At 43.6% G+C, this 25,738-nt stretch overlaps 1 protein-coding gene across 3 annotated transcripts in view; it reads left to right on the top strand.

Moving 5' to 3' along the window:
• DAB1 (DAB adaptor protein 1) overlaps window positions 1–25,738 on the top strand; it is a 1,098,018-nt gene that overhangs the window by 946,195 nt on the left and 126,085 nt on the right. For all 3 annotated transcript variants that reach the window (XM_057310634.1, XM_048220365.2, XM_057310635.1), the window contains 2 exons: window positions 10,455–10,594; window positions 18,657–18,755. In XM_057310634.1, coding sequence (XP_057166617.1) covers window positions 10,455–10,594; window positions 18,657–18,755 — 239 coding nt within the window. The remainder of the gene's footprint in view (window positions 1–10,454; window positions 10,595–18,656; window positions 18,756–25,738) is intronic.

The raw sequence follows: 25,738 nt of genomic DNA on the forward strand, positions 1-25,738 counted from the left end.
AGAAATAAGTACTAGTAGTCCTTAAATAAAAAGGAAGTGAAAGAAGGACCAACTCTCTGAGCCTAAGGATTGGGTCTCTTATATGGGGTCACAAAGGTCCCTGCTTTACATTTCCCGTGTTCCTAATCGGACTCAGCCTTAGAATCCTAGGCCAGTCTTAGAAAATGCAGATTCCCAGTCTCTCGAATTAGAATCTTTGGAATCTGAGTACTTGGCTTTACTGGGAAGATGCCAGTGGATTCCAGATGCTCTTTATAGAGAGCTCTTTTCCAAAGTACCAGCGAAGACCATCTTTTTAAGAGAATGTGTGCATGAATAATAGGTTGAATATTATTTTGGCTCTTTAATTAGTTTACCTTTTAGCAATAATGACAGCAACCATGTTCATAAAAGCACATTTTAACAGCCCCCTAAGTGTGTTGTTCCCCTTACTCTGCTCGCTACCCAGCTTGTTAATTACACAAAATCAGCATTCTCTCCTACGCAGCCAGCATACATAATTATTTGTCCATTGCAAATCAACACCTGGATAATTGCAAGACAGAATTCTAAATAAAATAAGTTATCTCTGCTGCTGGGCTCTGAAATTCCCCCCACAATCTGTTCTTAAATTGGACAACATAACAGACAATAGAGCTCTTTCGGCAATGGACAGAATCATGTTGGACAGGCTGGGGAAGAAAAAAAACCTCTTTGAAATTTTCTTATCATCAAGATGGATGGCCTAGTGATTCAGATAGATATCCAGAAGGAGGGAGGATGTCTCAGTTTGGGTATTGTGTTAATAATTCATAAGGTGATCTCCCGATTGCCTTCAGGAAGGAACATCCTGTTCCTAATTGCACCCTTATTCCCAGGCAACCAAAAATATTTCCCAGACAGCTGGGGCCATCACTCCTACTGCAGTAGACTTAGCTATGGTTAGCTTTGGGCCACTGGTGCTTAATGTGAAATATATTAGTTGGGCAGGAGGAAGGTAATAAATATTTACTGAATGACTGTGATGTGCCAGGGAGTGTGCTAAGAGTAAAATGTGTATTGTTTCATATAATCCTTCTAACTGTCCTAGAGAACGGTGCAAATAACTACAGTGTTTTACAGATGGAGAAGCTAACACTCAAAAAAGTTAAGTAACCTTCCCAGTATTACACACACATGAAGTTGCAGAGCTACTGAAAGGCCATTGGACTCCAAAGAGTTAGGCACTGTGCCCCTCACTGGCTGTGTGGCCTTGTGCCAGTGACCTCACTTCCTATGCCCCAGCTCCTCCCTCCTCTGAATGGGTTGCAGTGTTTTTCTCCCACGTGTTGTGATTCTTCAGTAAGACAGTTTCTGAAAATGGGACAGGCTCATCTTCAGGATCATCCAGCGTTTTACTCTTCCTTCCAAATCCTGGCCCCCTTATTATGGACTGAATATTGGTGTCTTACTGCCTCGCCCCCAGCCACCCAAGAATATCAATACCTTGAAGCCCTAACCCCCAATGTGATGGTATTGGAGGTGGGGCCTTTGGGAGGTAATTAAGTTTAGATGAAGTCACGAGGGTCTACCCGTGATGGGATTAGTGCACTTGTAAGGAGTGATAGCACACCCACTCTGTCTACTGTGGGAAGACATAGCAATCTGCAAGCCAGGAAGAAAGCTCTTACCCGGAACAGAATCAGCTAGCACCTTGATCTTGGACTTTCAGCCCCCAGACTGTTGTTCAAGCCACCCACTCTATGGAATTTTTGTTACAGCAGCCTGAACTGACCGAGACACTTCCTTTAGCATTTAAGTATCCATCTAAACCTAGAAGTGAACACTCAGCTCGTTGTAAGGAATATGTTGAAGTTGACCTCTGCTAGACAGGGAAATACTGCTCTCAGAAGTTAAAAGAACTCACAGCCAGGCTGACCTCAACAAAACACTTATCTTGGCTCTTGTGTGGGTGTCTGTGGCCGGGCTCATTACAATCCATGATGAGTTGGGGGGATAAAGAGAAAATAATCTTGGGTGTGCAGTCTCTTTTATTGGCCATTTTTTTTTAGCAATCTTCAGTGAACAGCCCAGAGTGGGAGGCTGTGTGTTACTCTGGTGGATTCTGTGGGCTCTCTGCTCAGTGTCATAACACATGCTAATTGCCTGCTTCCTCTGGCCCATGACTTGTGACAAAGGCGCTTGTTAGTTGAAGCTTCTGCAAGGTCACTCCCGGGGGGCCACCTCCACATTGGCAGGGCCTCCTGCTCCAAGACAGGGTCTCGGTGTCTTCCTGACAGCAGCTTTGAGGACTGTTCAAAACGGGGAATTTGCTCAGTGCCCTGGGGACTGCCGTGTTTTAAATTCTGAGGAGAGGCATTTCCGGGGTTATAAGGGGAGCAGGTTTGTGATGAGGTTCAGAAACATTCTCCCTTAATGGCTCAATGCAAAGGCAACGTTAAAATAACCGTGGGTGTGACATTTACTTTATCCCATTAGGGATTTTATTCCTTGGAGACTAAGTGAATCACACTCACAGAATGGATTTGAAATGGGGTCTGTATGGAAGGGGTGTTTAGTGACCCCTTACACTTCCCTGTAGTGATTCTGACCCCAGGAGTCCACTTGCCTCTTTTGAGTAAAGAAATAAATTCATTCATTTATTCAATTATTCAGTAGAGCTGGGCACTGTGGGTCCACTCTGTGCCAGGCATCATGCTAGCTAGAAACCAGAGATGAATCAATCCCAGCCCCAGCCCCGGTGGAGCTCAAGTGCAGGGAAGGAGGCGTGAAGACACAGTCGATGAGGTGCCACTGATGCCGTGACAGATGCCGCGAGGGAATATTGTGTTAGGAAAATGCTGCGCTCGAGTACCTTGGTCAACAATTCCATCACAGCTCCCTGTGTTCTGGAGTTTAGAGACTAAGCAGAAGGCTGGATTTAAATAGATTTTTACAAATGAGATTAAGTAATTGCGAGAATGCAAGGGGATTATCAGGAGAGTACTGTGGAGGTTTCTCGGGGGGAACCTCCCAGATAGACCCCTGAGATCAGAGGAGCCCTGGGCACATGGTACAATAGCAGGTGCAGAGCTGCAGAACACAGGTGGGGAATGGGGATAGGGAGGGAGGAGGGCTAAGCCCCCCCAAAAAAAGCCCTCGTAACAGAAGGTATACTTGACCTGAAGGTATGCTTGAAATATTTATCAAGGAGACAAGGGAAGTCAGAGAGGAGAAAGCCGCACAGGCCAGAGGCACGGAGAAGCCTGGGCCATAGGACTAGAGTTGAAGCAGAAATGAGATGGGAGGAGAGGGAGGCTGCCCGTTGCAGGTGGGGTGAAGTCAACGACATTTCAAGGATGGTAGCGTGGTGATGAGGTGGGATTTGGGCCGGGTCTCTTTGGAGGCAGTGTGGGGCACAGATTAGAGAGTGACAGTGGAGGCACCTCTATGGCGACTCCTGGATGCCTCCAGACGCTTAGAGTAATGTATGTGCACCCACCGACCCCTACCCTCTGTGAAAGACAGCAGCCACTAGGATGACCAGCAGTCCATTGTAAAATTAGAGAGGGACCATTTTTGGAAACCCAAATGCCTTATTGTGCTTGTAGGTTTGCCGGGACTCCCTGAGGATCTTTCAGGTTGTTATTTCTCAGTCAGGGAAATCTGCAGGGAAGCATTATGAGATGCAGACCCCCGCAGGGTATGCAAGATGATCTGCTGGGGACATGGGAAATTATTAGACAAAATGAGCATTTTAAGACACAATGAGCTTTAATAATATTAATATATAGATTGTAAGTAGTACGTCTATGTAAGTTGTACAGAAATATACCTATTTTTCAACGTATAAACTCAACAGTATTTTACTGATAGAGACATGGGATTAAAAATAAAAACCCAAACCCTGGCAATCCTGGTTCTGTGGTCTTGGGCAGACCTTTGCTTAAATCCCGGCTCCAGCACTGACCTAGAGGTGTCAGGTTAGGCAACATGACCGCTCAGAATTTCTGTTTCTAGGATGGGGTCCAGTAGATTGAGTTGACCCAGATACAGGCCATCCTCAAAGATGACTGGGTCCCTCCCACTAGACTCAGAGTCTCAATGGATGGTATTTAGGAATCCGTGGTTTGGGGTTTGGGGTTTTGTTTTGTTTTTTACAGGTGATTGACTCTCCATTATATTAGAATAAAAAAAAAATGTCTGTAGACGCCCACTGGCTTGTCGCCTGGCATGTAACTCCCCAAGGGCAGGCTATTCGTGTTTTGTTCGCTGCTGTATCTTTAGCACCTTGAACGCGTGGTGGGCACGCAGTGGATGTTGCCTCTGTGAATGAAGGAATGCACAGTCAATCCGTCCGTCCGTCACTGGGGAAGCCTCGTGCTTCCCCAGATGTTGTCCCAGTGTTACTTCAATCTTATCCTCACAACAGAAGGAATCATGAAGAGCTCCTGGGGCCTACAGAACAGAGCCCAGAAGCTCTAGGGCCTCCAGGAATAGGTCCCCACAGCCTTGGCCAGCATCATCCGAGGCCTGTGCTCCAGCACTCTGCTTCTTCCCAAGCATGTTAACTGACCCAGGCTCACCCCAGACCAATCTAACCAGAATCTGTGGGGTGCTATTTTTAAAAGCTCCCAAGGTGATTCTAAAACATAGCTAGGGCTGAGGAACACTCAAGACTAGACTAACCCAATGACACACTTTTTCTCTGACTATCATCATACTTTTTGCTCTTCTGGAAGTTTCTCCCTTCCCTGCCTGATGAACCCTGCTTCCTCACCAAGCCTCCTTCGAATGTCATTTCACCTCTGTAGTCGTTCCTAATCTTCTCCCCACCAAACAAGTAATTTCTCCTCCCCCAGCTCTCTATGCTTCACAGCCCTGGTCATATTTTATAAAGCTCTGTGTGTCCCCTTCTGAAATGTGGCTCCCTCCAGAAAGGAGGGACGACTCTTTCTATACACCTAGATACCACAGAAACATAGCACATTGCCTAGCACAAAGAACATCCTGGGACAGTGAGTATGTAAATGATGATGATTTAATTAGGGGGACCACACAATTGATTATCCAAACTAGGATTATCTTGAGAGCAGTAGGATGATAGTAATAATAGTGTCAGGACAGAAGGTGTAAACAGGGATTGTCCCAGACAAACTGGAAGTATGATCCCCCAGATAACAATGGTTAACTTTGAATGAGCCCCGACTGCCAGTCACTGTCCTACGTTGCTGTCCATGTGTCATTTCTTTGACCTACACAGTGACCCAGTGTGGAAGCAATGGTTATTAGCTACTCTTCACAGAAGAAACACACTGTGGCAGAGGTGGAAGGGAATTTATCCAACACAACACAATGAGGAGAGTGGGTGGGAGAGCTGGGACCAGGATGCAGGTCCTTGGAATCCAGAGCTCTTGTTCTGGGCCATTAAACCCTGCTGCCTCGTAGTGGAAGATCTCAGGTGTTGGCATGGGACAAGAAGAGAGTCTATTCCCAGCCTAGCTTGCAGTAGTTTTAGTTAGCTCTCGGGCTTTGGTTTCTTCATTCGTAGAATGATGACAATGCCTATTTCCAGTGGCCCTGGAGGAGTAAGGGGGATAAGGTCTGAGAAGATCAGACACAGTGTGTGTGTTTATAAGGGACTTGTCTTAGGGGTAAGATAGCTGCCAGTTTACTGTAGGCTCCATGAGGCATCTACTCAAATAGCTGTGACACAAAGTAAAAAGTGGCAAGTGCCATAACGGAGTAGAGGAAGGTCAACCAATGCCAAAGAGCCTAATGATTAAAAGCATGAGATTTTTCATAACACCTGTGTTCAAACTCAGGCTCTCAGATTTGACCATGTCAGATTTTCTTTTTATTATTTTTCTAAGATTTTATTATTTTTAAAGTAATCTCTACACCCAGTGTGGGGCTCGAACTCACAAACCTGAGATCAAGAGTTGTATGCTTTTCCCACTGAGCCAGCCAGGTGCCCCAACTATGTCAGATTGGAATAGAGTTTCTCCAAAGAAGATATGCAAAAGGGCAACGAGCACAGGAAGAGATGTTTAACATCATTAGTCCTGAGGAGAATGCAAAACAAAACTCTGATATCACTAAACACCCATAAGGATGGCTAAAGCAAAAAAGAAATGGAAATATTGGCAAGAATATCTGGTAGAGAAACGGAAACCCTCGTTCTTTGCAGGTGAGAGGGTAAACTGGTACAGCCACTTTGAAAAAACACTTTGCTAGTTTTTCAAAAAGTTACCATATGACCTAGTATGATACCTAGGAGAGAAATGGTACTTGGGGAGAAATGGTATAATACCAAGAACTGAAAAATATGCCCACACAGTAACTGATACACCAGTGTCACGGCAGCATTATGCATACTAGCCCCAAATAGAACCAACCTAAACGTCCTTCAACTGGTGTGGTACATTGACACGATGGAATACTATTCAGCCAGAAACAAACGACGTGAAGCATAGCACGTGCTATAACACGGAGTAACCTTGGAAATATGATGAGAAGCGAAAGAAGCCGCTTACAAAGGACCACACATTGTATGATACGCTGTATATGAAAAGCGGTTTCCCTCCAGAATAGACAAGTCCATAGAGACAGCAAATGGACAAGTGGTTGCCTCGGTTGGTTTGGGGGAGATGGGGAGTAACTGCTCATGGGTGCAGGGCTTCTTTTGCAGGGTGAAAAGGTTATGCGATTAGCTAGCGATGATGGTTGCCCAAGTCTATGGAGGTACTGAAACCACGGAATTACATTCCTTACAAGAGGGAATTGAATGGTATGGGAATTATATGTTAATAAAGCTGTTATTTAAAAAATTCCGGCTCTGCTGTTGGTGTTGGTCATTGACGTTATCTTCCATAAAATAGGGCAGGTGACAGAGTCTAACTTAAAGAGCAAGTGTGAGGATTACATGAGAGATTGCATGTAAAATCTTGGCACAGCGACTGGTAGAGTGAATGGTCGATAATTGATAGTGACAATGTTGATGATTTTCCTGAAATACATGTCCTTTCTTTTGTCCATCCTGAAGCATAGGGTCAGTGGCGCTTTCAGCAAAATAGGCTGGGGATTCATCATGACTTGGGACGCATGAAGACTGACCCTTACCCCAATACCCTCACATCATACGTGTCTCTGATGGAATAGCCTTATGGCTCTGGTATCTGTTATTTATTTCTTAACTAATATAACTGAGACCTTGCTCAAGATGTGCTCATGAAAAATTACCCTTTTAATGGTGGAGCATTTAATGAGAAACTGGATTATCTACTGCATAAGTGCCCTTCATACAAATTAGCTTGGCCCTGGGTCCTAATCTAAATTGGGCTCCCTACTTTGCTCTAAATGGCCTAATATTTTCTTATTAATCTCTGCCCTCATTCACCTGATCTGGCTCTGCCTCCTTATGAAGCGTCCTCCTTGCTAGAGCCCTGTGCCTTGACAAATGTTCCTTAAGTCTGTCTCTGTATCTGACTCGTGGACATTTTCTGGGACATGATGCGGAGACCGGAAGGTGTTTGTTCCAGTTTCAAGCTGTCTCTCCAGTGGGGTATTAATGCTGCCAGTGTATTAGGTAGCAACAGATTTGGGCCAGGTGAGTTTTATATACAATGTAAAGATGGGGAAGTCAGGTAGAATGAGAAGCAATTAGTCCTGGTGGTTAAGAGCACAAGCCTGAAAACACAGAACACAAGCAAACCAGAAGCCTGGGCTTTGGCATCAGACAGATCTGGGTTCAGGTCACACTCAGTTAGGTTTAGACAAATTACTTGGGCTCTCCAATGTTCCATTCAGGCCCTCATTTATAAAAACAGGAATGACAGTACCTACGTCTAGGGTTATTTCTGGGGCTAAACAAGTTGGTGTATACAATGTGCTTTGAACAGAGCCTGATAAATGCTACCTGTAGGTAAAGCTTGGAGAAGTCCCACACGGTCAAAGGGATTTGATCAGTGACTGAAATAGTGTCGTGTGTTGAAGAAGCAGAGATCGTTTTGGGGACAGAGTAACATAACCTTCCCAAGAACCAGGGGAAGCCATGGGCCACTCCCACCCACCATTGCATGATGGTGCAGAGAGAGGTGACCTGTAGGACCACAGCTGTGTGGTTGGGCCAGATGTCTGTACGGGGTGTATCATGGCAAATATCTTCTTTGTTCCTAGCTTTAGTCTCTGACATCTGCCCTCACAGAATCCTGAGGCTGAATATTTACATGGATCATAGGTTCTGACTAATCATCCCTGTGTTATATCTGCTTTGTGGAATATGATTCAAAGGCTTGCATAGACCAGGAATCAGCAAGGGTACGATGGGGAGAAGCACCAGCTGGAATTCAGGGGTCTGGCTCTGCAGACGCTTCTCCTTTGTGCCCTCCCTCCCTCAGCATCGTATCTTCTACGTGCTTCTTTCACTGGGTTGGTAACAGTGGCGACAGCTGCCATTTTCTGAGAACTTAGCATGTGAATCCATGCTTCGCACGAGCTCTCTCCTAGAAGTTACTATTCACAATAAATCTGAATGGAGATATTTTATCCGCATTTGACAGATGAGGAAACCAAGGCTCAGCAGACCGTTTAGTTGGTTTTCAAGTGAAAAAGCCATGCTTTGCAATGAGGAAGCCCAACTAAGGCTGCCACCTTCTTACACAACTAGCAGAGTGGGTTGCGCGTTTTTATCTTAAGTCGCCAAAATCTCGAGCTTGTAGGGGCACAGATTTTGTCTCATATGTCTGTTGCAGTGAGGTACAGCACCTGGCACAGAGGAGACCCTCCCTCAGTGAGGGATGATGGAATGGATGAACCACAAGTTATGTTTTTTTCAGTAGAAAAGCATTATGCAGTGGTTAGCTATTGCTGTTGTTTTCCCCCTGTTTTTAGCTCAAATAATTCTCAACCATATTATGGAAAGGCCTAGCTTGCACGTCATATAGATAAAGGGAAGTAGGCCGAGTTCTCTCTCCTGTGCTCGGCTCTTAGATTTCTGCCCCATGATGGCAGGCTTGATGGAGGAGGTATTAGAAGTTCAAGTTCATGATTTCCGGGACATGAGTATCAGAAGACTAGGGTGCTCCAGGTTTTAAGAACCACATGTGCAGGGGCGCCTGGGTAGCGCAGTCGTTAAAGCGTCTGCCTTCGGCTCAGGGCGTGATCCCGGCGTTCCGGGATCGAGTCCCACATCGGGCTCCTCTGCTGGGACCCTGCTTCTTCCTCTCCCACTCCCCCTGCCTGTATTCCCTCTCTCGCTGGCTGTCTCTATCTCTGTCAAATAAATAAATAAAATCTTTAAAAAAAAAAAAAAAAAAGAACCACATGTGCAGGGGCGCCTGGGTGGCATAGTCGTTAAGCGTCTGCCTTCGGCTCAGGGCATGATCCCGGCGTTGTGGGATCGAGCCCCACATCAGGCTCCTCCGCTATGAGCCTGCTTCTTCCTCTCCCACTCCCCTGCTTGTGTTCCCTCTCTCGCTGGCTGTCTCTATCTCTGTCAAATAAATAAATAAAATCTCTTAAAAAAAAAAAAGAACCACGTGTGCAAACTTTACAAAAGTTTGATATTAGAAATTTTAACTCTTGTGTATTCATCTTTTTTTTCTGACTGTGACAAGTTATGTCAGATTCCTTGAATTCTGTGACCGTCATCTTCATTATCTAGAAAATGGATATGGTTGAGTTTTTACGAAGAGTGGGGATCGAGTTTATAAAACATCTCCCATGAAACACTCAGTTCACGGAAACTTTACTGTCCTTATTTCATGCGGACGTACTTGAACTTCTGGTTGACGTGCCCTAGCAAAATATTATGTTAATAATTACTGAGAAAGGCTGTTGCAGGATATGGGCCCACCATACCAAGTAGCCTATTTCTATACACACACGAGTTAGAGAAGAGATATTGTAAAACCTTTTTTTTTTTTTTTTTGATAATTGTCTCTGGGTCATTACTTGATACAAAGCAATTACTCTGGAGTCTCACTATAAAACAGCCCATGGAATTGGGTATAAGAAGGTCTTGGACCCTGGCCAAAGTCATATTAAATGCTGGAAATGCCAAAGAGGCCCAGTGCTAATACTACTCTAACAAGAATGTCAGACATGAACTCTTAGTAGGTGATTATTATTTGTTGAATATCTGGTGTGTATCAAACTCTGTATTGGGTGCTTTACACTTGTTGTCTGATTTAATTATCTTTAATGCCCCATTGGGGTTGGTTATTTTTAATTCTTTTTTTTTTTTTTTTTTTTTTTTTTTTCCTTCTCTGCCTGAGAAAACAGAGGCTCCAGAGAAGTAATTTGCCTCTGGATTTAAAAGGATAGAGCCAGAATTTGCATCCAGGGGAACAGCATTCTTTTCCACACGGTCCAGTGATTTGACTTTCTTAGAACATAAGTGAAACCAGAGAACGAATCTCGGCACTTGGTGGGTGTTTAAAGACGGTGGGACCTGAATACTTACATGCCTGAATCCTGCTTTTCTCTGTTTTTAGGTCAGGATCGCAGCGAAGCCACTTTGATAAAGAGGTTTAAAGGTGAAGGGGTCCGGTACAAGGCCAAGCTGATCGGGATTGATGAGGTTTCTGCAGCTCGGGGAGACAAGTTATGTCAAGATTCCATGATGAAACTCAAGGTGCTGTACAAACATTTTACTTTCGATATCACGGGTTTTATGGGACTGAGGGGAGGGAGTGATTATGATCATTGTGGTAAAACTTTTTACTTATTCGTTCATTAGTAAATTGAATTACGGCATGTGTTCATTGGGAAGAGATTTCGAACATTATGAAAATGTTTATTGAGCGCCTACTATGTGGGGATATTTTGCTGGGGCCCAGTTTTATAACTTCTGAGAGTATCGCCGTTTATTCAATGTTATCTTCATGGTGCAATGCCTGCAAAAAAAAGTAAAATTGTCAAATTTTATAGTCCCTCACAATTTATGAATCTTTGCCCCTTTGTTATTTTTGAATACATTATAAATATTTTACCGTATGATAAATATGGTAAAAGATGCTGTTAGGATGAAAGCTGACTTTATTCATTCTTATCATTCTTATTAATGTTCCAAACACTCTGTAAAAGAAAAATATTTTTTAAAGTAATATGTAATGAGACTGTGGTATTTGGGGACATCACAGAGAGACTTCTGATTGTAAATGCTTTAAAGAAGGCTTTTTTATTGAGAAATCTAAGAAAGAAATTGGAAAAAATTAGTATACAAAATGAAATTATGTTATTAAATGGCCTTTTAAAACATATGAAAAAGAGCATCATTTGTTCCCACATTCTGGTCTTCATATAGTCTGTGTTTCCTTCTTTTAAAAAGTGAATTTAAAATAATTGAAAAAACAAATGAGTTAGCAGGAAGTCTACAAAATACCTTATGCATTTAATACATATAATTTAAGTATCTTCCAATTATAGAATTTACAAAATGTTCATTGTGTAAAATATTTTGAAAATACAGAAAAATATAAGGAGAAAAATTAAAATCATCCATAATCCCACCACACAAAGAAAATCAGTGTCTACATTTTTGTCTGTAACTTACAATCTGTCTTTGTATGTTATTATATGAATTATAAACATATGTAATACAGTTGAAATTACTATTATACAGTCTTAAACACTGTTTTTTTCTCACCTAATATAATATTTATGAGAATTTTTTTTTCATATCTTCAAATAGTCCCTCAGGACACAACTTGGTCAGTGTAATTTTTTCTTTTAAGTGTAAGAAAGGAGGAACAAAAGAAAAAAATATCTCTACATGGCTGGCCAAGTTCCTCCTAGTACGAACTGGGACAGTATCTGTAAAACACCCTCTATGTTGCCTTTTCTTTCCTATTTGCCTAATAAATCAGAGCTATTATTTTTTATTTATACTATACAAATTTTCTCAGCAGTTTAACATGGATATCAGATGCTAAGTCTCCTTAGTATGGCTGTAAGAATCATCATTTTAAAAAAAATCTTAATTTCTATTTTTTTTTAATTTTTAAAAAGATTTTATTTATTTGAGAGAGAAAGAGTGAGCATGAGCTGGAGGGAGAGAGAATCTGAAGCAGATTCTTTGCCGAATGCAGAGCCCAACGTGGGGCTCGATCTCATGACCACGAGGTTGTGACCTGAGCTGAAACCAAGAGTCGCCCGCTTCGCCGACTAAACCACCCAGGCACCCAAAAATCTTAATTTTCTAAACTGTGTACCCATTATTTTTTTAGCTGTTACAGAAGCAATTTTTATTTTAATAGTTATGTATCTATTATAAGGTATACTAGAAAAAGGTTTTAAAAGATAGCAAATCATGATTTCACAGATTATCACCTTGGAAAAAGTTAATGTTTTCTTTCTTTCTTTCTTTCTTTCTTTCTTTCTTTCTTTCTTTCTTTTCTTTCTTTTCTTTCTTTTCTTTCTTTTCTTTCTTTTCTTTCTTTCTTTTTATAATTAAGCAAGATTATGAGATTTTAGGACAATCCAGTAATGAACTCTCTTCTTCAGCTAAGCTCAAATCTGATTGATAAGTAAATAACAAAGTCTGACAGGAGTCAGACTGCCAGTGGGCAGATTGCAGAGAGAACCCAAAAGAGACTGAGCCTGGAGTCCTCAGCCTCCCTGCAGACTCCCATCAGACAGAGCCATGCTTTCTTCCCCAAGGAGACCCTACTCAGTGATAGGGGTGAAGGCCAGGATCTTCATTTTTGCTGAAGTCCCTCCTTACTGAGCACGAGGCCAGGCAAATGGAGATTTGCTCCTGACAAATATTAATTAAAGGACGTCAAGAAAAATCTCCCAGCAGCCTTGTTCTCACGCAGAGCCACAAGCAAGTCTGCTGAGGAGCTGATGCGGCTTCTCCCAGCATGCCGGTGGATAGCCATTCACCAGGCATGCGTCCCAGGGCTCCTCTTCGGCCACTGCCTTCCTGGAAGGGCTGAGTCTAGGTGGCTTGGAGCGGGAGTCTGCCTGCGCTCCCTGCAGGTTTTCTGTCCGCATTCACGTTGACTCAGGCTAGCTGGACCAGGCCTGGCGGTGATTGCTGACCTCGTGCGTGTGCGTGTGTTACCTGCAGTGAAATGCCCCATCTGTCACCCCTCAGAACTAGGAGGTCCCCAAAGCCCCGAGAATTTGTCCTGCCATAACACACTCCTGTCAGATGCGCTGAGCTCGTTGAGGGGATCTTGGTTCCCAGACAATTGTGTTTCATTATTTGCAAGTAGCTGAGAAGAATGTTGACATTTCAGCTCCCAGTGGTTTTTCTTTAGGAAACAGAAACATAAATGATCGATTCTCCATTTGGCCACCTGCCCAGGAAAGAAAGAGGCAGAGAACTACAAAATGCCTGTTAGCCTTGCAAAGGGGCCCACTTGTTCACGTTAGGCCATATGAGAAATAAAAAGAAAATCTGCTTTCCTTTGCTAGACTCTTTGAGGCTGGTACCTTTTCCTGTTTTAGAGAGTTTTCTTTTGGATCGTAGAGATTTGAGAGGGGATTCATATTCCAGGTATGAGTGGGCTGTCGCCTGTCCTCCAGCAAAACACCATCATCATCATGTTTTAATTTAGAGTCAACATAAGCATTTTCCCATATATCACCTTTTTTTCTCTTGTGAGATAAATATTAGCCCCCCTGTTTTATAAATAAGAAGCCTGAGGTTCATAGAAGTTAAAGGATTTGCCCCACAACCTTCATTTAACCTGTGTTAAGCCCAGAATTTCAAACCTCGATCTCTGGATGCCCAGTGTTGGATAAGACATAGTTCAGGGCTTAATTATATTCTTTTTTGTATCTGCAGTTAATTTATCTTGGTTCCCCAATGAGATTTTAAGCCCCCACCAGTAAGTTAATACCCGGTACCCACACATCATTGACTTAAAAAGTAGTCAACTTTTAGAGACGTTGGGCAAAACGGTGATGGTGGACACCCCAGGAGGGGATGAGATCTCCCAGAGACAATGCCTGGAGGGCTAATTACAGAGCTCTAAATATGTCGGCTGGGGTCCTCTAAGGAGCAGAGCCCACCCTGGCTAGGTCAGATGAGACACTTTCATGAAAGAGCCACTTACAAAGGGTGGGTAAGGTTAAGTAAGGGAATAAGGAATGGTGAAGATCCCAGGAATCTGCAATAGGAGAGAACAGCTACCACCCTAGGAGGAAATAACTTTACTGAAACCCACGGAGAGCAGGATTGAGGAGGAAGTCCCCTCCCTCACCAAGCAAAAGTATAGGCCCTGCCAGAGATATAGCACAAGGAGGGAAAGGATACAGATGGAGTACCCTGACCTCTCCCTCCGTCCACCTCTGATCTCCTGCCTGTCTTGCACTGGTGAAACCCAACTGGAAGCCAGACGGCAGGAAGCCCAGAGGACCAGGGAATGCAGTCCACAGGGGCCAGGCTCTGGGCACTAAGCAGAGTAGAGGAGAATAATTAAATTCTCTCTCTCTCTTTTTTTTTTTTTTTTTAAACTGGGAAAAGTGAGATTTGGGGTGAGTTTTTTCCAAGGTTTGTATAGCTAATAACTGGGACAGCTGAGATTGGAGACCAGCTTTTTTTTTTTTTTTTTAAATCATGGAACATTCTGGAATAGCACTGTAGGTTTTCAGCCATTCATGCCTGAAGCCTATTGTGTTTTCCTACCTGCTTTACAGGATCCACCGAGATCACAGCCATTCCATTATGTGCATAGGGTTTCTCAGAGCCCTTTCCTGTGCTTCCCCTTAACTCATCCTCGGGGGACCCCTGAGCTGGACAGGGCAGCCAGTGAATCCTGCCTGACGTGTCTGACCCTCTGTGTGTCACTTCCTTCATGGAGATACTACCTATGTGTGACTCCCCGAGGGATGCCTGTGTCCATCATTCCACAAGCGCCTGGCACGAGGCACTGCTTCGTAGTATGAATGTTAGTACCAGTAATCATGACGACTGTTATCCACCCAGCTGTCCCCGCATGCAACACACCGTGCTACGTGCTGTACGTGTGTAACTGTTTTCAATATCTGAACACCCTAATGAGGTAAGAAATGCGATGATTTTCATTTAAAGTTCCCCTTCACTGTGGAGTCTGGGAGCTGATGGTTCCACCTGGCTGTTTGCAGAACATTTTTGACATATCTGTAGTATATTGTGTAGTCTTTTTTTTCCCCCATCTATGTGTTCCCCCCTCCCCCCCAAAAAAGCTCTTAAGGAAGGTTATAATAGAAGGAAGCTCAACATGGGAATCTGAAAGATTGCTGTTTGAATTGTCTCTCTGTCTTATTAGTTCCTTGAGGTTTCAGGAGGTCACTTCAGCCCCTGGCCTTCTGTTTCCTCACACATAAACTAAGGGAGATGATTTTTACTTTCCAGGATTAAGCATGGGCTAAATTATATGATACAAGAGAGAACCTGTAAGCTTGTACGTGTAGGTACCCAAGAAAATGCTTGACTGTACTTTCCAGATTTCCAACAATGCCTTCCTCGGTCAGGTGGCTAACAGGAGGTGCAGAGCCGCAAAGGGCACCTCCATCCACATCTTGTGACCCCCAGTCCGAGCTGTCTCCTGGACGTCTGCTCGTTCTGCGTCCAGCAGTGAATAATCTCGTGGGGAGATGAGACCGTGAGGCGTGCCGTCTGCCGGTAGACTTGTTTGGCCATAGCGCCATTTTTCAGAGCTTGGCTCAGGGTCCTGTCTCACAGGAGAAACATGCTTGATAAGATTGGAGTTTTATTTCCCCAAAGACGGCGCTGCACGGATAGTCCTTCCCTCTTTCATTTGTCATGTAAAGCCACCAGCAGCAGCCCCAAGCAGAAACGTTCCTGGAACATGTGCGTGTGCTCTTTCTCTTCTTTCCATCCTCCTCTGGGTACAGCTGCATTCTGCTATTAGAGGGGGTGGTAATTCAGAGAGCGGGGGACTGTGGGCCTGTTTTGGAGATGCAGACGTTGAAGCCGCTCTCCTCGATCAAAGGTGCAGCCCTCTCCCCACCACGGACTGTGATGTTCTCTCCTAAGAGGAGCTGAACACAGAGGAAGGGCTCCCCGCCCCTTTGACGCGGTCCCTCCAGTCCTTCTGTTTACGATGGAGCGACTTCTCATTCTTTTTGTGTTATGTCTGGAGATCTGAAGTTGGAGGTTCAGCTGCAGAGGGTGCCAGCACCAGGTTATTTTATTCCAAATCCAGCCAAGAGCCCAGCCTTCAAAGTCTGGCGGGCTCACTCGCTGAGGGAGGGAAGGTCACTTCCCCTTTCAGGTGCCTGCTTGATGCTGGGCTCCGTTGTTGATACTGGGCACATAGCATGGATTAAACAGAGTTCTGGGCACAAGTGAGCTTTGGTTCTATTGGGCAAAGGCAGATGGTCACCAAATGAATAAGTAAATGTATCAGATGGCCATAAGGACCAGTGAGGAAAAGGGAAGCAGGGAGAAAGAGTGAGGTGCAAAGAGGGCAGGGGTCGGAGACAATGTCCCCCCAGTAGGATGGCATTAGAAATAAGAATTACCCCCCGAGGCTGCCAAAACATACTTTGGCCATTCTCCCCACGTTCCTGAGAGTCACCCCTCAGTGAATTCCCAGGAAAGCAAGCTGCACATCAAGGACTCCAGAAACCTCTGGCCAAGCAGGACAGTTACAGAGACAGAGGACTTAGCTTTGGGGGGTGAGTCACTGTCTTTAACTATTTAGAGGACAGGCATTGCGGAGGGATCCCTGGTCACTGAGGGGCAGCCCTGAGGGGTTGAAAGAGCAACGCTGCGGAGGGTCACCCAGAGAAATTTTGGCTTGCTAGAAAGAAGCCACCGTGTGAAGAATTAAGAGCCCCCTGCACCGGGAGTCCGGAGAGCTGCGTTGTAGGCTTAGCTCTCCACCAGCCCCCCGTACCACCTCCGCACTGCCCACCCCCACCTCCCAGACGTCATTTTCCTCACCTGTCAGCTGGAAACGTGGAAAATTTTTCTCTAGCTCTGACATTCTGTACATCTGCAAGGGTGTAAGTGGTGCTTGAGAATGAATGGGTGACTCGGAAGGAAGTGACTTTCCTACTAGTAGTCCCCAAACAGGAACCAGAGCACAGACTTTTAGGGACAGTTGTTCATTTACTCAAAGAAGTTAATTTTCATGACATCCCTGTAGTGTTCCGGGCACCGTACTAGGTACTTGACATAAATTTTCATTCAATTCTCTTACCCATGCAAGGATAGTGTTTACACTTGAGGAAGTGGCAGTGAGAATTAAGTCATTTGCCCAAGATCACAGAGAGCCAGGAGCATAAGCCAGCCGTCCAGTTGCACAGAACGTTGCTGGTACCCAAAGTGACAGTAACGGAACAGCCTCAAAGGGATGACCCGTCCCTGTGCCTTCTGGTCATCCCTGTTCCTAACACCACTGGTTCTCTGACACTGAGGTTGTGAACATGTTCTTCTGATGAGAGATCAGATGACTTTTATCTCCTGGAAACACGATGTCATGATTATTTTCGACTTTTCTACTCCTGGAAGCCCGGAACTATACCTGCTGATAGTTGGGCTTGATCTTGTACTCAGGGCAGGCTAATAGCAACAAAGGGGCTAGAAGGTCCAAACCTAATACAGAGGTAGGAACACGCCCCCACCCCGAGTATAAATCCCTTGGCATGTCCTTACCCTCTGAGTGGTACCCTCACATGAAGCCCATGCTTACCTGTCAGTGGCCACCACAGAAGCTAATTTAAGAAGCATGTATTGCATGGTGCACTGGGTGTTATATGCAACTAATGAATCATCGAACTTTACATCAAAAACCAGGGATGTACTGTATGGTGACTAACATAATATAATAAAAAATATTGTTATAAAAAAATTAAAATAAAATAATAAGTGGCTTCGCTCTTAATTTGCATCATATCAACTTTGGGAGAACTCTGAATAGTACATTCATCTCACAAGAATGACAGAGTGCCTCTTCCCTCCAGGGACTGTCCTGGGCACTCGGGATAGAGCAGTGAGCAGAGGGACACGCGCGCCTTTTGTGATGTTTACCTTCTAACTGACTCAGATACATAGCTTTGGTTTATAAAAAGTTTGGAAAAGTGGGGAAACAGAGGCATTGATAAATGGAATGCATTTGATAGGTAACTTCCTACCAAAAAGGGTAAAGGAAAATAGAAGATGTGTGTGGGGAGAAACTGCAAACCGTAAGCATGTCACTCTGATGATCATATTTTTCCAGACAGAAGGGAGACTTGCAGTCTGGCAATGGTTTGTATTTTCCTTCTGGTCTCTAAAATCGATTCCTATGGAAACTTCGTCCAGAAGTATAAAGATTAAATCACATTTAGGAATACATTCTGTAACTCCTCTTTATGTAATAGATTGAAACCATATACAGTATGAAGCCCAGCAACATATTATTAACAAGAGGATCATATCGTGTTTACTGTGGGGTCTTGAATTCTGAGCTGGGTATCTAGGCATGAAGGAGGTGTTCGATAAATCTTGGGTGGCTACGTGAATCAGTGTTCAGGTATCTATTGATACAATGTTAGATATAATGTTAGGGTAACCATTACCCTAAAATATCAAGCAGAGGCAAACACGTTGGTCAGGGAAGCATGGAAGGGGCGAAGGGAGAGCAGTGGCCGTTATTGGTGGCATTGGCGGATGGTAGCTGACACGCCTTTGGGACTGGAGGGAATCTTCAAATGAAACACTCAAGTAAAAACCATATCTTTCCTTTCAACAGGGCGTTGTTGCTGGCGCGCGTTCCAAAGGAGAACACAAGCAGAAAATCTTTTTAACCATCTCCTTTGGCGGTATCAAAATATTTGACGAGAAGACAGGGGTAAGTAAAAGAATCCCATGGCATTGTGAAATTGAATCCATTGACAGATGTGCCCTTAAAAGCCTCTACTCTCTGGGCAGGAATATCAAACAAGCATAAAAACACATAAAGCGACTGACAAACTTGATCAACTGTGATCGTCCATCAAAGGGACGCTCTTCCCTGACTTGGCCACAGTGTTTCTAACAGTGTGATTGTGATAGAAGTGTCACACAGGCCCGGGAATCTAACAGGAGATTGATGAGCTTTGAAGCGCGGTGGGTAATGTGACGGTTTAAGTTAAATTTCTTTGTGTGTTGGCAGCTTTAATGACATGCATCCTACAGGGAGACACGTGAATATCTTTTGACTTGGTCAAAGCCCCCAGACCTTCCTGAGTTTAGCCTTTGCCACCTTGCAATTGCTGTAATCAAAAAGGATGGAGTTTCCAATCTTAGAAAAGTCTGTCACTGCATGACCAGGAAATGTCAGGGCTGATGTGTTTGTTGAACCGCCAAAGAAGTGGTTTGTGTTTTCAGGAGCCCCCCCGGCAGCACTTAGCTCCCACGTTCATCCCCAGGGCTGCCCTACCATTGGTGGTCCTGTTCATTGATGATAAGGGAAAAACAGAAAAATGTTCCATGCTCTGTTTAGTCCAGAGAGCAGGAGTCAGATGGACGTGGTTTTTTACTTTTATTCATTCAGTGTTTTACAGCTTATAAAACACCTTTACATGTATTACCTCCTGTGCACTTCCCAAGTTAATTTTCAAGCGTCGTATACACCAGCCTCAACCAAGTTACTCAACCTTAGTCGTTTTGCATTACATTTTCTCTCCTTTGTTCTGACTCCTATTAGGATACCATACGAGTAGGAGGATGATAATTTAACAGTAAAAATGGGTTTTGAAGAAAAGCTTTTTCTGAATAATTAGTCATAGGATAGATTTGTCTACCCAGATTCATAGCAGCATTATTCACAGCAGCCAAAAGGCGGAAACTACCCAAGCGTCCATCCACGGATGAGTGGATACACAAAATGTGGTGGCCTCATCCAATGGAATATTATTCAGCAGCAAAAAGGAAGGAAGTTCTGACACATGCTACTACACAAAGGAAACTTGAAGACATTATGCAAAGTGAAATAAGCCAGTTATAAAAAGGCAAATTCTGTTGGATTCCACTTCTATGACGTATCTAGATAAATGAAATTCAGAGAGACGAAAAGTGGAACGGCGGTGGTGAGAGCCTGTGGGGATCAGGGGCATGTGATGAAGAGTGAGGGTTTAGTGAGTAGAGTTACTCCCTGGGAAGAAGAAAATGGCACTCGTGATGGATGGCTGGGGGGTACTGCACAACGCTGTCATACACTTTACACCCCTGAACTGTATGCCAAGAAATCTTAGAATGATAAATTTTTAGTTATGTGAAGTTTACCACTATAAGAACTAGTGATAATAACTCCCCTTCATGAGGTACCTACTGTATACTACGTGCCTATTAGTCATGGTACATACATGATTCGGTTTTGCCCTCACAGCAGTCTTATGGGAAAATAATGATAATTATTATTTCATCAAGCGCATAGTATGTGCCAGGCATTGTTGTGAACCCTTTGTAAGTACCAACTCTGTTAATCCTCACGACAGCGCTGTGAGGTAGATGGCGGTATCCTTTCCATTTTATAGCTGGAGATATGGAGTAGAGAAACGTAGATGTAATTTATTGAAAGTAAGTGGTGGTTGGAGACAGGATTAGAATCCAGGTTAGTCCGGCCCGTGAGTCTTCTCACTTACCTCGATACCTGTTATCTCTCAGGATAAGTGACTTTGCCAAAGGTTACCCAGCAAGTAGGTGGCAGAACTGGGGTTTGGCCTCCCGTTGGCCTGAGTCAGTAGCAGGGCAGTTGAGCTCTCTATTATGGAGAAAGGTGGGCCTACCTCAGAATGCCTTGGGAGAAGGGAGTTTAGAATGAGGGCATAAGCACAGGGAGTACAGGAGCTTGAATGCAACAAGATTAAGAGCCTAATGAATGCCTCTCCTGCCTTTTATTAATATTATATATATTAATATTATATAGTTTCTGAAACCAGGGAGTTTTTCCTTCTCTTGGGTAGACTACAGTTTGGAGACTTGTGCTCAGTCTTGAACCTCACACTTGAAAAAGGACATAGGCAAATCAAAGAGTGTCCTGAGGAGGGGGGCCAAGACACTTGGAGGACTAGAAACTATGTTGAACCAAGACTTCTCAACACAGGTGTAGCCTCCTGAGCTCCCAGGTACACACAAGAGGCAGAGAGCTGTGGACTTGTAGAAACTGGTAGGATGTCACTGATCCCCTTAGCATCTTTATTGGGGGGAGACAAGTAATATGGATCAAGCCTAACCGGGAGATTTATATGCCCCAATACTAGGTCATCATCTCTAGTCTACCTTCCACCGATAGCCGGTATAACCAAAGGGACAGGAGTGAGCTCGAGTGTCGCAGACTTTATCTTGTCCAGGGGCCATGTTTTTGGGCATTGCTCTTGCATTATGTAACCCACCATTGGATAAGCTGTGCCTAGATCCTTAAAATCCCAATCACCAAATTTTAACTCATGAGGAGAGGTAGTTTATATTCTTGACCTAGAACTAAATCCTCAGTTGAGGGTGGCAAAACTGGCCCCAAAGAAAGATACCACCAAACTCTCTAATGCTATTTTTGGTTCTTCAACTAGACACAAAGGAGAACATCAGTGAAATCATTATTTCAGCTCAAAGCCATTTGACTTTGTGGAAAAAAATGTCCAATCACTGGTGAAGGATCAGGGAGAAGGCAGAGTCAGGTGTCTTCTGCTTGGCTTACTTCACTCCAGTTCTGTATGATTCACATTAGGCCCTGGTAGCATCTGGCTTCTGCAGCCTGAGCTTGTTACTATGTCTCGACGCAAGTCTAGGGAAAGCTAGTAGAAGGGATTGAGTGTATTAAAGCCTGGAACAGAGACAGCAGAGAGCCAGACACCCCCTATTAATAGTGGTCATCTCTCCAAAGAGTTGTGTAGTAGCGGAAGGAGCTGACTTGTTCTGTGTGACCCAACAAATAGAAGCAAGATTGGGCGATACAAGTTTCTTTGAAGCTGTGTCGGTGTATGAGGAGGAGGAATTTTCCGCCAGTTAGGTGGACCACCTTCTGCGCTAGCGAGTCCCCAGCACTTAGGAGTGTTCAGGTAGCAACCGTATGGTGGGAAAATTGTGGAAGGGAGTCAAGTAGAGGATGAAGTATTGAACAAAGTCACGTCGAAGTTGAATCCTGAGACTAGTTTTAAAATTCTGTTTCTTCCTTAAAGTCATCCCTGTTGATGTGCTTTATCTTCAGACAAATGGAGGTTTTTCAAACTCCACTGGAGATTAGTTTACTAAACCTTTGTTGTTGCCCAGCAGGGGACCAACTGAATTGTGCAGGATAAGAGTTTAAGTGAAGTATTTTGTCCTACATATCAACGAAATGGAAAACTGGGTTTTTGTCATTTGGAATGACAAATTTTAGTTGTTTATCATAACTAAAGTATTCTCAAGCTTGACTGCATTTTTTTTTTCAAGCCAAAAAAAGAAACATTTGCAGAACGTGACAATAGCTAGGATTTTAAAATCCAAAAGCTGTCAAAAATGTTTTGATCCCAATTAAAGAGACCCTTTGCAGCAATTTACACCTTGTCTTGAATTTCAAAGGGTTCTTGATCCCAATCCTAACATGAGTAAATTCTGTTTTATTATTAGCATATTGCAGGGAATAAATCAATATTGAAAAGCTGTTCAGATTTTCAGATAGCTAGATATTGATAATGTGTCAAAGGGATCAGTGAGACTGCAGAAAATGTCATATATAAACTCATGGTTATTGGTAATAGTAGGAGCTGTAGGAAATCAGGAATAGATGTGGTTTTCATATCAATGTTACTAGGTCCTCAAATCAGACCTGTGGGTACTAAGGCAGGAGGGAAGTCATCTTCATTTTGCAGATAAAGAAACTGACTTGGCTGCAGACTCAGAACAAACCTTCCAATTTCAAATCTTCAGTCTTTCCAGGGAAACTTACTGACTTCTCTTCTCTCTTGATTTACAGTTTTATTCCATAGAATTGCTATAATTTGATGCCATAAAAAAATCCTAAATATTGCGGGACCCTGACAATCAGTCTGTTTCTCAAGACAGAGGGCCATAGTCTGAATCAACTTTTCAAGATGCTGTGAGACCTTGTTGCCATAATCACGTGTAAATTTTGCTTGTTCGTTGGGCATAGCCCACCCTGATGGTACTACTGTATGTACCATCTGAAGTACATTACAGCAATTCTGTGAAGTAGGTGCTTTTATTATGACCATTTTATAGTCGAGGGAAGTGAAATCCAAATTAAGTCCCACAGTAAATTAAGTAGCAAGAGCTGAGATCCAACCCCAGGCAGTCTGGTCCAGGAGCCGTGATGCTAGTAAGATAGCACTAATAATAACATACCTGCCTTAGTCTGTTTGGGCTTCTCTAACAAAAATGCCATAAAGGAGGCGGCTCATAAATAGCAGGTATTTCTTTCTCACAGTTCTGGAGGTGGGGAGTCAGATATCATGGCCCCGGCAATTTCACTGTCTGGGGGGAGAGCCCACTTCCTCATAGCTGATGCCTTTTTGCTGCATGTCCTCACATGGTGGAAGGGGTCAGGATGCTTTCTAGAGCCTCTGTTATCAGGACCCTAATCCCATTCAAAAAGGGTTTCACTCTCAGGACCTAATTACCTCCCAAAGGTCCCACCTCCTACTACCATCTCCTTGAGGGCTAGAATTTCAACATATGAATTTGGAGGGGGGAGGACATAAACATTCAGACCATAGCAATACCAAATTTTATAAATGATGTGCTTTTAAATATGTTAGAGCAGATTCAGTATTCTCTCTGTTTTATTGTCACCATTATTCATTTTCATGCTGATGACCTTTCCTGAGGGAAGGTGCAAAGAGTGGAGTTAGTACTGAAACTGTCTTGTAGATGGAATGTTGGCTGTGTAACCCATATGTGCTTAGGCAAGAGCAGATCGGATGCCTCTTCTATGCCACGTGATGCTCTGTTTCCTGGGGATTCAAAGATGAATTAGACGTGGTCCTTGCCCCCGAGCCTTTCACAGTCTGGTTTCACCAGACTCACAAATGGAACTGACAATTGCTAAAACCCAGGTGTGAATGGAGTTGTCAGGACTCAGGGGATCAAGACTAAGCTTTGCCTAGAACATTCAGGAATTTTTCACAGAAAAGGGCACACTGACATGGCAGTGGAGGAGTGAGCTAGAGAGGACCAGATAAGCAAGTCAGGAAAGAAAAATCGATATTTCAAAATGCACAGAGGTCTTAAAGAGAAAGCTACATGTGTTCATTCTTCTCTGCAAAAAGTATTAATGAGCACTTCTACAAACATGCAGATGAGTGGGGCCATATCTTTTTGTTCATCACTGTTATCTGTCTAGTTAGCACAATGACCCCCACATAGTAGGTGCTCAGTAATACTGCACAAAAATTAAATTGACTTAGTGATTAAGAACCAGCAAATGTACAAAAGAAAAACTAGGGCATAGCGGGGGAGAGGTGGAGAGCGACCCAGGATTGAATATTGTCTCTCGTCATAGAGGGCTAATGATATCTTAAATGCAATGGTTGCACTTAAATCTCAGGGCTGATTTAATAATGTACTCTTCAGGGAAAACCAGATGTTACTTGTATCTCATCAAAAACAGGACTGTTGTTTCTTCAGTTCAAACTGGATGTTTTGAGTGGGGCTTGGGGAGAGCAGTTCAGGAAGAGGAAGGGAAAGTGGCCCTGGGGAAGGGGACAGGGAAGAAGAGGAAGGGGCTACAGAGCAGAGTGCTGGGATCTGGGAGTCTATGGGGCATCCCCGTCATGCCGGGAGCCCCTGAAACACTACACAGAATTCTCACTAGACTACTTCTGAACTAGCCTGTAAGCTTCACGGCATGGTTTCCCACATGCTCGTGTGTGTCCTGTCTCCTTGGACACCCACCAGTTCTGGAAGGTTTGATTGCTGCCTCTTACAGATGAGTCTACTAAAGGTACAGGGAGGATAAGTGGCTTTCCCAAGGCTATTATGTATAGGAATTGATTTCAAATTCACATTTTGCAGCACCTGAGCTCGTTTTCCTTCTCCTACTCCAGAGATTCTCCACTTCATTGGTTCTTTCCCTGTACTGGGTGTTTTGGAACCTTATGTAGGCATTATGTGGTTACAACTTTTGGGGAAGAGGGTCCTAATGCAGGAATTTAGTAGGGACGAAGGATGCTAGACATTCTACAGAGTATAGGATGGTCACACACAACAGAAATGTTTCCTGTGCTATATGACTTTCAGATGTCTTACTAGACATCCATGTAGATAAAAAACCTATTTATAATGAACTGGATCTAAAATCTAACTCTGCATATAAGCAAAGTATATCCATAATACTGAATTTTCCAGAAATGCAACTGAGCTACAAGAAGGGAGTACTTTGTTTTATTGGATCCGCATCAAGAGCTGTTCTTCATTTTGGGAAACCATACCACGTGACGCTCTTCACGTTTGAGTCACCAACATGGCACAGGTGTACCAGTTTCATGGTACCTGTCATGTTCACTATAACTCGACTCATTTGGCCCTTCCTTAAAAATGTCAGATGTAGGGAAAAGAGCATCTGCATATTGAATCGAACACTTCTTCAACCCAAATTTATTCATTATAAGAAAATGTAAACATATAACAACGTCCTATGTTCTTCTGTTGTAGTTGTAACTAAGTATTTATATGTCGACATTCACATCATTTTTTATCCGAAATCATCTTTTATTTCTTTGTTATAATTAGGACAGTTTGATGTGCTTGAACTTTATGTGTGTAGGTAGAGTATATAATCCTTGGCAGGCAATAAAGGAAGGATTACAAAATATTTGTTATAAAAAGAAGGTGTTTGGTCAGACAAGATTAAGAACC

The sequence above is a fragment of the Ursus arctos genome, unplaced genomic scaffold (assembly GCF_023065955.2).
Source record: "Ursus arctos isolate Adak ecotype North America unplaced genomic scaffold, UrsArc2.0 scaffold_12, whole genome shotgun sequence".
In the NCBI taxonomy this organism is placed as follows: domain Eukaryota; kingdom Metazoa; phylum Chordata; class Mammalia; order Carnivora; family Ursidae; genus Ursus; species Ursus arctos.